Below are 11,377 nucleotides of genomic sequence, written 5' to 3'. Positions count from 1 at the left end.
CTTCTTCCTCCTTATTGTGAACTATTTCTTTTGAGAGAAAGAGCGGTAAATTTTGTAAGATTTCTCCACCTTTAGGGTTGATCCGAGAAAGAGAAATTTTATAGTAAAAAGTGTGATTGTGATGCGAATATTTGGATTAGTCACTTCAAGAAGGTGGATGCTAAGTAAATACAAAGAGTTAGCATTGGCTTCAAGTTTTCGCTGCGCAAAGTCAAGCAACCAAGAAATTGAAATGAGTAATTCATCCCCCCTCTAGCTCAATTGGTCCTAATAAAAATGAATTAAGTTGTTGAAATAGTTGTTCAAGTTTGACTTGATTTCTTTTTTTATGAACTTAAATTTAATTTATTTAGATGCTATCAAACTTTCAATTTAAGTTTACTTGATTGTTTAAAAATTTTATATCTTAAACTTGTTTAATTGATTAGTGAACTTGTTTGTTTATTTTGAGAATTGAGTTCAAATTTATTCATTTAATTTATTAAATTATTCTAGCTTTATATATATATATATTGGATTTCAAATCCAATATCAAGTTATATATTTTGGATTTCAAATCCAATATCAAGTTCTCACGAACATGGATTCCTTTACAAACCTATTAATAAATAGCTCTTTTAAATGAGGCAATGGAAGATTCTATATTTTAAGGCTAAACTCCTTAAACCTCGAAGCACTGGCGAAAGTATTTTCGGAAAAAAAAATTAAAATAAAAAAAAATTGAGATCCATAGTTTTTTAAACTCTGAGGGTGTAAACGCAAACAAGTTTTTTTTTTATCGGTAAAGTGAAATTAACCCCGTTTATCAGCAACGAAGCGGTGGCGCTGGTGGCAGTGGCAGGCAGCGGTCTATCGGCTCCGAAGCAACTTGGGCTGGTGCGGTCCGTGCGGAGGCACACCGGTGAAGGGGAGCGGCTCGGAAACACGCCACCTGCCTCCGACTGGACACTTTTGGCACAAGTCCCCCGTATTTATTCCTCTCGCCTCCTCCTCCTCCTCCTCCTCTCTCTCTCTCTCTCTCTCTCTCGGCACAGAGAACCTTCAAGAAATGGCGCTACGGTTCTTGCTCCGTGACCTCTCTCAATGTTTGCCCGCAGGAGATCGAGGAGAAGTCGGTGGTGGAGGAAGTCGCGATACGTCCTCTCTGGGTTCACGGAGTAGTGGTGGGCGCTAGGGTTCCGGATGCAGCACTATAATTTGAGGCAGGCAACCAATTCTTTTATTGGAGGCTCCCTCCACGACCTCAACACTGCCGACTCGAACCCCGGGGAGATAGATGGCATCAGAGATGTGGATCGCGACCCCGTGGATGAGGATAGCCTCGACAACGACGACGAGTCTAATTCCGTGGTAAAAGCTTCTGGAGATTGAGCGTTACTTAAGATTCTCGCCGCCTAATGCTTTTGACTACTTGGTCTAGGTTTGCGTGCATGACTCTTATAGAAGTTCGATTCCACTTCACGGTGTTGGAGTGGATGACGATCGGTCTGCACTTGAGAACAGTGGAAGATCACCAAGTCCGTCGTATAACTTACTTACCCAAGAAGGTATTAGCTTTTTGAGATGGAAGTTTCTGATTTTGATGGTTGGTTCTCAATTTATTGATCGTTAACTGTTCATTTTCTGCATTTGGTGAAGATATTTCACCAATTGCAACTGCAAGATCCAGGTTTTTGCAGTTTGTAGTTGATCATTTTATTGATGAGCATGTGATTGAATCTGGAGAAAGTTCAGATGTTTCATGCTATCAGGGGAATGAGAAGCTTGGTAAAAGGAAGGAACGGGAAGTTCAGTATGAGGGTGATCCAAGGTTTGACCTGCCGTTGATGTATGTTGCCAACTTGTATGAGACCTTAGTTAATGATGTCAATGTACGTCTTGCTTCTTTGGATGGTATCCGTGAGAAGAATATTGGGATTGCTTTAGAAACAGCTGGTGGATTGTATAGAAGATTGGCTAAAAAGTTTCCTCCAAAAGGTTGTCTTCATTTGCTTTTGGTAAAAGCTTTGATATGTGTGTGTATGCATAAATACTGTTGTCTAACTTGGAATTTTTGCAATTCTTAGGTCCTTGTAGTTTTAGGAGAAGAGAACTAGCTACATCACTTGCAACAAGAAATCGGTTTCCTGAGCTTGTGGTACAAGAAGAAAAGCGTGTCCGCTTTGTAGTTGTAAATGGTTTATCAATCATTGAAAAACCAAGCCGCATAAACATAGATGATGTTGAATGGTATGATGGCACTTTTTTTTGTTTAACCGAGAAGATTTTGTTACACTTGGTGAATTTTTTTACCACATGTATATGGTTTACTTATTTAGAAATGTCTATGCTATCTCTGGTTAGCAAGCATAAATCAAATCCAATATCATACTCGTTCAGCAGGTTGAGTTTTTTTGTTAGTAAATTAGTAGCCAAAATGGAACAATGAGAAAGTTAGTTCATAATGGATGGTTCAGAATCAATTAAATTGCTGAAAATGACAAGTCAAAACTGCTAATATAAATAAATGCTAAGAATCACAATAAAACTACTTTAAACAACAATAGAAAACTACACATGATAATTAATGCTAGAAGCACAATGAATTACTTAAAATTAATGAATAAAATTGTATATGGGAAACAAATGTTAAGGATCATTAAAATATGGTAAGGACAGGTCAATAAGAGGATTTTATTTGGGGGTAATTGAAGTTTAAATTGAGAAACTAGTTGTACTTTGCATACATACCACATGCTAATAAAATCAATATGGCCAGAGTTTTTCATATCTAAGACAGAAATGGAGTATGTTACTTAGTCTCAAATATACGTCTGATATGGGTGTGGATACGAGTGTCTGACACTACTATTGTTTGTTAAATTGCACGTGATTAATAGAAATTTCAAGGCCTACAGTTTAATGTATGCTATCTTATGATTCTTATAAAGGTCACTAGGGCTTCGAAGGAGCACATTACCACACTCACATGGTAAATCTATGGGGGGTTTAAAGTACAACCTGTTAGACATTCGTATGTAGCTTTGCATAAGAGAATAGTTGTCCACTTTGAAAATTAAGTTAACTTTGTTCGATTCACACAATCATATGTAGCTTTTGCCTTGGAGTAATAATTTTGTTGATAACTTCTGTTTCAAGGCATAGCAAATGGCTACCAGACTGGTGTGTCTGGACTTTTGTATGGCTTCCAATTCATGTTATTAAGTTGTAAATTAATGTAATTATTGTCTCATGTCATTTTCTGTCAATATGAGATGGTGTAAATAATTTCAAATTAATATGTTTTAAAGAAATTGTGTGCAACTCATAAAGTAATTATGTTTCCTTAAAAATTAATCTGTATGATAAAGATTAACCAACTTAAAATTTCCATCTTTGTAGTTTTTGTGGATTTTGGATTATCATGCATTGCCACTTTTGTATTATGGTTTCTAATTTGCCTCATGTCATGTTTGAGTCATCCAATATTTTACAACCTACTATTCTAAAGGACAACTACGAAGGTTCAATTTCCATCAATGCAAAATCTCATGACAAGAGATGATTTTCAGTTTTGTGTATTTAACTTGATAGATTCCATTTTGAATATAGAACTAATGTTTATATCATTTTATCTTGTTCTTTGATGACAAAATTGAACTAGGTTTAAGCGTTTGACTGGACGGCATGAGGTGGCTATTTCGGCAAGAGATTATAAATTTTACTCCCCTCGCCATAAGTACAAGAGAGGTGCTCCTCATCCTATGTCCAATATTCCTGGGCTAAGTGTAAGTCCGTATCAAATGTAATAATATAATCTCATTGTAACTTTGTAAACATGCTTAAATAAGTGTGCATTCTATTTCCACTATTGTTTCTCTATATTTATAACTCTAATGGTATAACCTTGCATAGAAATCAATGGAGGGTAAATTTAGCTAAACTGAAATAGTGCTAAACCGAAATAGTTGGGAGAAACACGTTTTGATGTTGGTGATGATTTTAATCATACTTGATTAGGTGATGTCAGTCACAGAGAGCTCTTCTCCGGTGCCTAATGCTATTGGATTCCGTCCAGTGACCGGGGTAAGATTTGAAAACTTATGTTTGAGAAGTATTTCTATCCTCACATTTATACTGCACACAACTTTTGAAGTTTGTTTTTACATGTTAAGATAACAAGATATGCTTTTTATTTTGCCGATACTCTACCTTGCCTTTTGAACTGATTTGTAGGAATAGCTTAAATAAGAACCATTTATTCTGTCCTTTCTGGGAAGGATTTAATTTTATTTTTAAGTTTTAATTAATGCACTGCACTTCTGAACTCTTCTTTTAGCAAGTAATAACAGATGGTAAATGCTTATAGGTCCTATTCAGTTTTAATGTCACATTCACTAACTTCAGTATAATGTTATTTTCTCTCAGAGAAATTACAATTGTCTTGTGTACAAATTCATTCTAGGTAAGGAATCATAAAACTTAGGGGGCGTTTGGTTTGCGTTTTCCACGCTATTTTCTGTTTTCATTTTCTGAGAAAATGGAAAATGCGTTTGGTTTGCGTTTTCCATGTTCATTTTTAAGAAAATGAGAAAGCGTTTTCTAAGAAAATGAAAAATGCGGAAAAGTCATTTTCTAAAAAACGAAAAATACGCGTTTTTCAGAAAATGAAAATGGGGCAAACCAAACGCACCCTTAGCTTTGCGATGTTTCCCCTTTCTTGATATGCATAACTTAAATTTTTTTCATTGTTATAAAGTTACCAAAAGTCTTACAGCTGTCAACACACTACCTGATTTGACATTTGATCACTATATCTTGTTGGTTTTGGTATATATTTTTTTTAAAGTCGACTTGCAGGAGAAGATGATAGTTATTTTTATTAATTATGTATCAGGTTTGAAAGGTAAGATAGAGTACACTTATTGTAGATACCTGCCCTTTTTATAGTTGTAAAAGGAATTAATATCACTAAACTTCATGAGAAAAATCATTTATACCTATCGTATGATAGATAAGCCTTGGCATCACTTATTTATATTACTCTTTCTACTGTTTTATTCGACTTTTATTGATTAGTTCTATATATCCATGTTGTCAGATTTATTTTCTAGTACTTTTTAGTATGGCTTGCAATGACGTCATGAATTTTGTAACTGTAGTCTCAGAATCATCATGAGCCGTCATCAAAACATCACTTACAACAATCACAACAATCATCTCCATTTCTCCCTCTACACCAGGCTCATCATCAGAGCATTCAACAAAATCAACATTCTACCCACTTTTCCCATATGTGCACTCACCCGTCGCATGTACATGATCTAACTCTCCAGCATCAGCCACAGACAATGACTCCTCAGCTAGCTTGCATGCAGTCACTATCCGGTGGTAATCTTGGAGAACGCTTGCATGTGCTGGTATGTCACTTCAATTATTTGCTATGTTGGTGTTACTTTTTTATTCATTATGTTTGTCATAATCCTGACAGGGTACATTGGGGTTATGAGTTTTGAACAAGAAATGAAGACGGAAAAATTATATTGGATTTTGTGACAGCATATCACCTTATACTAAGCTAATATGTTTTTTTTTTAAAAAAAGAGAAAATAGTTGGTCCCATCCAAAAGTGAGAATAATAAATAATTTAACTTTTGTATGGTTAAGAAAAATGATAAAAAAATTTGTAAAAATTGTAAAGTTATTCCCAGAGAAAATTTAACTACCCAACATAGGCTAGTAGTGTTGGATATACGCCTCAAGCATAATATCAATAGAAGGAAAATATGCATGACTCCTAAAATTAAATAGTGGAAGTTAAAGGATGGAAAACAAAACATATTTAAGGATGTGGTATGATTATAAGTATTAGGAGAAATATACGACGACTTGAATATAACATGGGATAAGATGTTATCAAAGTTGAAAATAGTAACCAAAAGTGACTCGGTGAGTTAAAGGGACGCGCACCGCCAAGTAAAGAATCTTGGTGGTGGAATGAGAAGGTAAAAGAGAAAGTGAAAGAAAAAATGAATAACATATAAGGAATTATATACTTTTAAGAACAGGAAAAACTTAAAAAAAATATATAGCCACGAAAGTAGTGAATGAAGCTAAGAATGAAGCTTTTGAATGCTAATATCAAAAATTGGATATAAAATAAGAGGAAAGAGACATTTACATAATAGTTAAAACGAGAGAGAAAGACAAGAGATCTTATTCAAATAAGATGTATTAAAGATAAATGCAATAAGGTACTAGTAAATGATGATGAAATAAAAGAGCGATTAAGCGATATTTTCATTAATTTTTTAATGAAGGTTTAGATGACTAACTTAATTTAGGTAATTTAAATAGGTTTAGAAGGGGAGCCTTGGCGCAATGGTAAAGTTGTTGCCATGGGACCAAAAGGTCACGGGTTCAAATCCTGGAAACAACCTCTTGCAAAAAGCAGGGTAAGGCTGAGTACAATGAATCCTTCCCCGGGATCCCGCATGGCGGGAGCTTCGTGCACCGGGCTGCCCTTTATTTTAGAATTCAAAATTCAGAAGTATAGCAAGTTTTAAATGGGATGCAAAATGGAAAATAGTTTGATTGATATTCCGATAGAGGTAATAAGGTTTTGAATAACTCACAAAGTTATTTAACCTGATATTTAAAAACTAAAAAAAAAGTCCAATCAATAGAAGATAAACACTTTAATTCCCTTATATCAACGAGACGTACAAAATTGTGCAAACAATAGGGGTATTAAATTCATAAGTCATACCATGAAACTTCGGGAAAGAGTAATAGAAAAAAGACTAAGGAAGGAAATCACAATGATTGAAAATCAATTTGGATTTATACTTAGAAGGACGACAATAGAAGCCATATATCTTCTCGGACAACTAATTGAAAAGTATCTAGGATAAAAGCAAGATTGTATATGGTATTCGTCGGCCTAGAAAAAGTTTATAATAGAGTCCTAAGGAAAGTTATATGGAGAACGCTAGAAAAGAGAGGTGTTAGTTGTATACTGAACTAATAAGAATATATACCAGGATGTAATGATAAGAGTGAAAACTTCAGATGGATTAATCAAAGTGTTTCCTATAAAGATAGATGCATGTTGTTTGCAGATAAGATCATTTTGATAGATGAGACACCTGAAGGAATAAACGCTAAACTCGAATCTGAGTGGGAAACACTAGAAGTGAAAGATTTTAGACTTAGTAGAGTACTACAGCAACAACCAAGCCTTATCCCACTAGTTGAGATCGGCTTTAGGCTTTGTAAAGTAAAGACAGAATATATAGAATTCAACTTTAGCAATATTAGATATAATCAGATAATTGTTAAGATAAGATATAACAAGTTGTTTGTAACTAAGAGTTTTAAGTATTTATCACCTTTTTTTGCAAAAGGATGGAGGGGCTGAGAGATGTCTTACATAGAATACCAGCGGGATGGTTGAAATAGAGGAGAATATTAGGTGTTCTTTGTAATCGTAAAGTACCTCTAAGACTTATTAAAGTAGACATGCGGACATACAAGAATAAACAGGATAAGAAATGAAAATATTAGAGAGAAAGTCGGAATGCACTTATGGATGGCAAATTCCAGAAGATACGTTTAAGATGGTACGGGCATATACTTAGACAACTCTAGTTATGCGAGGTGAAACTATGACAAATGTCCATATCAAACAAGGAAGATCGAAAGAGACTTATTAGCAATAATAAAATAAGATAAAATTTATTTAAATATAAATGATAATATAGTAGGGGATATAGACCCAAACCCATCTAGTGGGATAAAGTTGGGCTTGTTGTTATTGTATATTTGTCATAATCCAAAATATTTGAGGCGAACGAATGCCTTGATGCACTATGTGCTATTGTTTTGTTACCTTGTGGGGTAGGCGTTAGTTCAAGTTCTTGACTAACATGAAATCTGCAGTAACATTTAGAAATTAAAATATATCAGTCTTGTAGAGCCAATTCTGACACAGCATGCTAAAATGCAAAGGTTATTTCACTTTCCCAACTGTTATGTTTTCTTCTATGCTTCACCGTTGATGTGTTGAATTATTTCAATTAGGAAAGTTGACGTTTCCAGAAATTTTGGGCATGCACTACGTTTTTTTTATGACTAATGCAAACTCTAAACTACAATAAGATGCATATGCATGTGCAGATTCAAGTTCATTACTGAGACTTGATCAAATGAGAGAATTTCATCTTGCATCCCAGAGTCGACCATTTTCTACATATCCTCGGAAGTTTCATTATTTTCAAAATGCTCTCGTCTCCCGGAAAGGAAAAAAAGTTTGCTAAAATGCTCCCATAGGGGAAAAGGTTACTTAGCAAAATCATTCTCTAATCACACCCGCATATATTGCACAAGAACCTTTCAAATATCGTAATCATGCTCACATTTTTGTATTAAATCAGTTACTCCATTAAATGTGCTCCCTTCTCCCAAACAGAGAAAGGTTGATTACCAAAACTTATACATAAACCACCCCGCATTTATGGTACAAAACTTTCAAATATAGTATTCAAGCTCCTAAAAATGTATCAAGTTTTTTGTTCTTGTTGAATGTATTTGGACAGATGAAAAGCTAATTGTGACCCAGTTAACTCTTTTTGGTCATTTTTTTCTTCTACTTTGCAAAATTTAACCTCTCTCCCTCCTTTGATGGGCTACTACCTCAATGTCTCTATTTCTTCTTCCCCTCGTTTGATGGGCTACTCCCTCAATGTCTCTATTTCTCTTTTCTGCCCTTTGATGGGCTACTACTTCAACGTCTCCCTACAATGCCTATTTTTCTAGGTTTGGAGCATGCAATGTCTCCATCTTGAGTCGTATCAACATCTTTCAAAGAGGTTTAGTAGGTTGATATGTTTAAAGAGTTGGATGAAGGAAGCTTGGTGATTGAAATAAACTGCAGTCAGCCATGACCAAATTGCTCGTGTGATCTAGTGGAGAAGGTAGCCACTTTTACATGGAGGGAGGCCTTGTCAAAGCATTTCATGCTACTTTTGTATGGGCAATAATGCTTGGACGAACTACTATCTTGACATGCCCTATGGAGAGCATGCAATACCCCTTTCATCTTGAGTCATATCCACATCTTTCGAAGTGGTTCAATAGGTTGTTATTTTGCCCTTGGAGTTGGATGAATGAAGCTTGGTAAATGCAACACAATGCAGTATGTACGAGTGATTTCATTGGTGACAAACTGAATGTGTGATCTAGTGGAGAAGGTAGTGCCATGGAAGATTACCACATGGAGGTAGGCCTGGTCAAGGAGTTGTGTGCTAGGTTTGCATGGGCAACAATGACTTTGGTGGGTTGAATGCAATTTAAAGATGTCAGCAACAGTTGGTCTCTCCTTAATGACATCAGGCTAACTGAAAATCTGTTTATGTATCCTATTTCTATAGGGTCACAACAAACAAAATATAGGCAACAACCAATGCAATGGGGAGATCATCTATGGGCATAGTTTTGCTTTAGGCGTTAAAAATCAAGAATGCTTATGAACCCAGCCGGGTTGATGTGCTGAGCTTAGTTGTGTTGTATGAGAGACAGGGGATGTGTAAAGATGTACAAGATGGTTGTGAGAATCATCAATTCTTTCATGATTGTAAAGAGAGAACACCACTTGGTTCACAAATGTTTTACTCATTCGAATACCTTAATGACCAAGTCATGCACCTTGCACCAGGTGTTTACCTCATCTGCTCTGTTGGATGAATAAGTTTAGGAAGAGAGATGTCACATGGTGGAACAAACTCTGAACCATGTTACAGGGTGACTGTCATAAGGTGGTGCTAGTTTTGGCAACTCACTGAAATGACAGGGCGAAAAGGAAACAAAATGAAGGAAACGTGTGTAAAAAAAAAAACTTGAAGCAGACTATGACATGGTATCACATAGCTTCATATCTTTGTGAAATTAATTATATCATTTTGTACTATTTTGCGTAATTAACCAACAACATGCCCCTTTGTTCACAGAGTGCTGGTATCTTCTCATGCTCTAAACCAACAAACATACTCCATTTCATTATTGTTATTTCATATTTCAAACTTTTGCTCAAGGTGTTGCCTTGAATTGGTGATTCTCAGCCGAGTTGTCTCTCTCTCCCCCTCTCTCTCTCTCTCGGATGAGAGTACTTGCGTCCCCAGGGCGTAGCACAGATGGGGAGTGCATGGTTCTGTGGCTGAAAGGTCCAGGGGTCGATCCCCGGGGTGTCACTGTCTGGGGTTAACGTCTCCGCCATGCACTTTCCACCTGTCTACCTGCATTTACCTCCCTCCATATCCGTGGGACCGACTCTAGGGGGGCCGCTGATGTGGCGGTTCCACATTTTTTTTTTGTTTTTTTTCTGATGAGAGTACTTGCTTCTTAATGAATGAGTTTAGAGTGCTTCTCCCTACACTAATGGAAACCCTCTCTCTCTCTTCCTAATTCTTTCTAATCAAAAAAATTGTGCTCGACCTTTAGCCTGTAGTTTTTTTTTAGTTTATTCTGGCCTTTGAATTTAATTTCTTTTCGTGTTGCAGCCGACAAGCCCGGCAAAGTTCTGCGATGAATGTGGCACCCCCTACTTTAGAGAGACATCAAAATTCTGCTCAGAATGTGGCACGAAGAGATTAGGGGTGTAATGTATCAACACCATAGTTTCTTCTCCTGTGTCGTTTTTAATGGCATTTTAATGCACAAATAGCCTATGAGACGCTTTTCTCAGGTATGGTTATACGAGCCTATGAGAAAGCTATGCAATTGACATGCTATATTAAATGGAGTTATGCTTGGGCAGTGACATATTAAGAAGTGCTTATATTTCTATATGGTTGTAGTTAATGTTATCGCGTAATTTGTCAATATGTTCTAGTGCATAATATTATCACGATGATATTATTGATAGAAAGAAAATTGCAAGAATTTTGAATCTGTTTTTCCACTGTCATTTAGCTTTCATATCAGGATATAAATACACACAACACCAATGTTCTTTGTTATCATTTTTAATAATATTTAATGAAAATATTGATTTTATTATTCTTATCAATCTGAGTTGGGCCTAGTTTGATTAATACTGCAACCGTTTAACACATTTATCGAATTACTCCAATCTGTATAACAGAATTTAATAGGAGTTTCGAATCACAACCAAAGTGATTATAAATGACTATGATTGGTAGACTGATCAGAATCCTACATTGATAGAAATTTCGTACGCCAAACTGCCGGACAATCCTCCGATGCTAGGCAGATGGTTTGAAGGAATCAAATAGGATAACAATTTTTTGTATCGACCAGCTTGGCGGAACAAGCTAACAGCCCACAAATTATAGAGCAGCAGGGGTTGCTAGGCGGATGGTTCGAAGGGATCAAGTAGGAT

General features: G+C 35.9%; 1 protein-coding gene across 2 annotated transcripts; it reads left to right on the top strand.

Annotated features, from left to right (window-relative positions):
* Positions 1-806: 806 nt before the first annotated feature.
* On the top strand, positions 807-10,836 carry LOC122015343 (uncharacterized protein At2g02148-like). 2 transcript variants are annotated; one of them, XM_042572181.1, is made up of 9 exons: positions 807-967; positions 1,098-1,347; positions 1,421-1,547; positions 1,639-1,977; positions 2,067-2,229; positions 3,644-3,767; positions 4,000-4,065; positions 5,142-5,399; positions 10,536-10,836. In XM_042572181.1, exons 2-9 carry the CDS (start codon positions 1,183-1,185, stop codon positions 10,635-10,637), a joined length of 1,344 nt encoding a protein of 447 aa, XP_042428115.1. In that variant the 5' UTR covers positions 807-967; positions 1,098-1,182; the 3' UTR covers positions 10,638-10,836. The 2 variants fall into 2 exon arrangements, with proteins under 2 accessions (XP_042428115.1, XP_042428114.1); XM_042572180.1 differs by having other exon boundaries at positions 1,098-1,350.
* The last annotated feature ends 541 nt before the right edge of the window (positions 10,837-11,377 follow it).

The sequence above is a fragment of the Zingiber officinale genome, chromosome 8B, assembly GCF_018446385.1.
Source record: "Zingiber officinale cultivar Zhangliang chromosome 8B, Zo_v1.1, whole genome shotgun sequence".
NCBI lineage: Eukaryota > Viridiplantae > Streptophyta > Magnoliopsida > Zingiberales > Zingiberaceae > Zingiber > Zingiber officinale.
Note: the sequence above shows the minus strand (reverse complement) of the source record. Positions and strands in the feature narration are given on the sequence as shown.

Coding starts and splice junctions, on each gene's coding strand:
- LOC122015343 (XM_042572180.1), top strand. CDS start 1,183: ATGCAGCACTATAATTTGAGGCAGGCAACCAATTCTTTTATTGGAGGC. Junction 1,351..1,420: donor ACGACGAGTCTAATTCCGTG/GTAAAAGCTTCT, acceptor TACTTGGTCTAG/GTTTGCGTGCATGACTCTTA. Junction 2,230..3,643: donor AACATAGATGATGTTGAATG/GTATGATGGCAC, acceptor AAATTGAACTAG/GTTTAAGCGTTTGACTGGAC.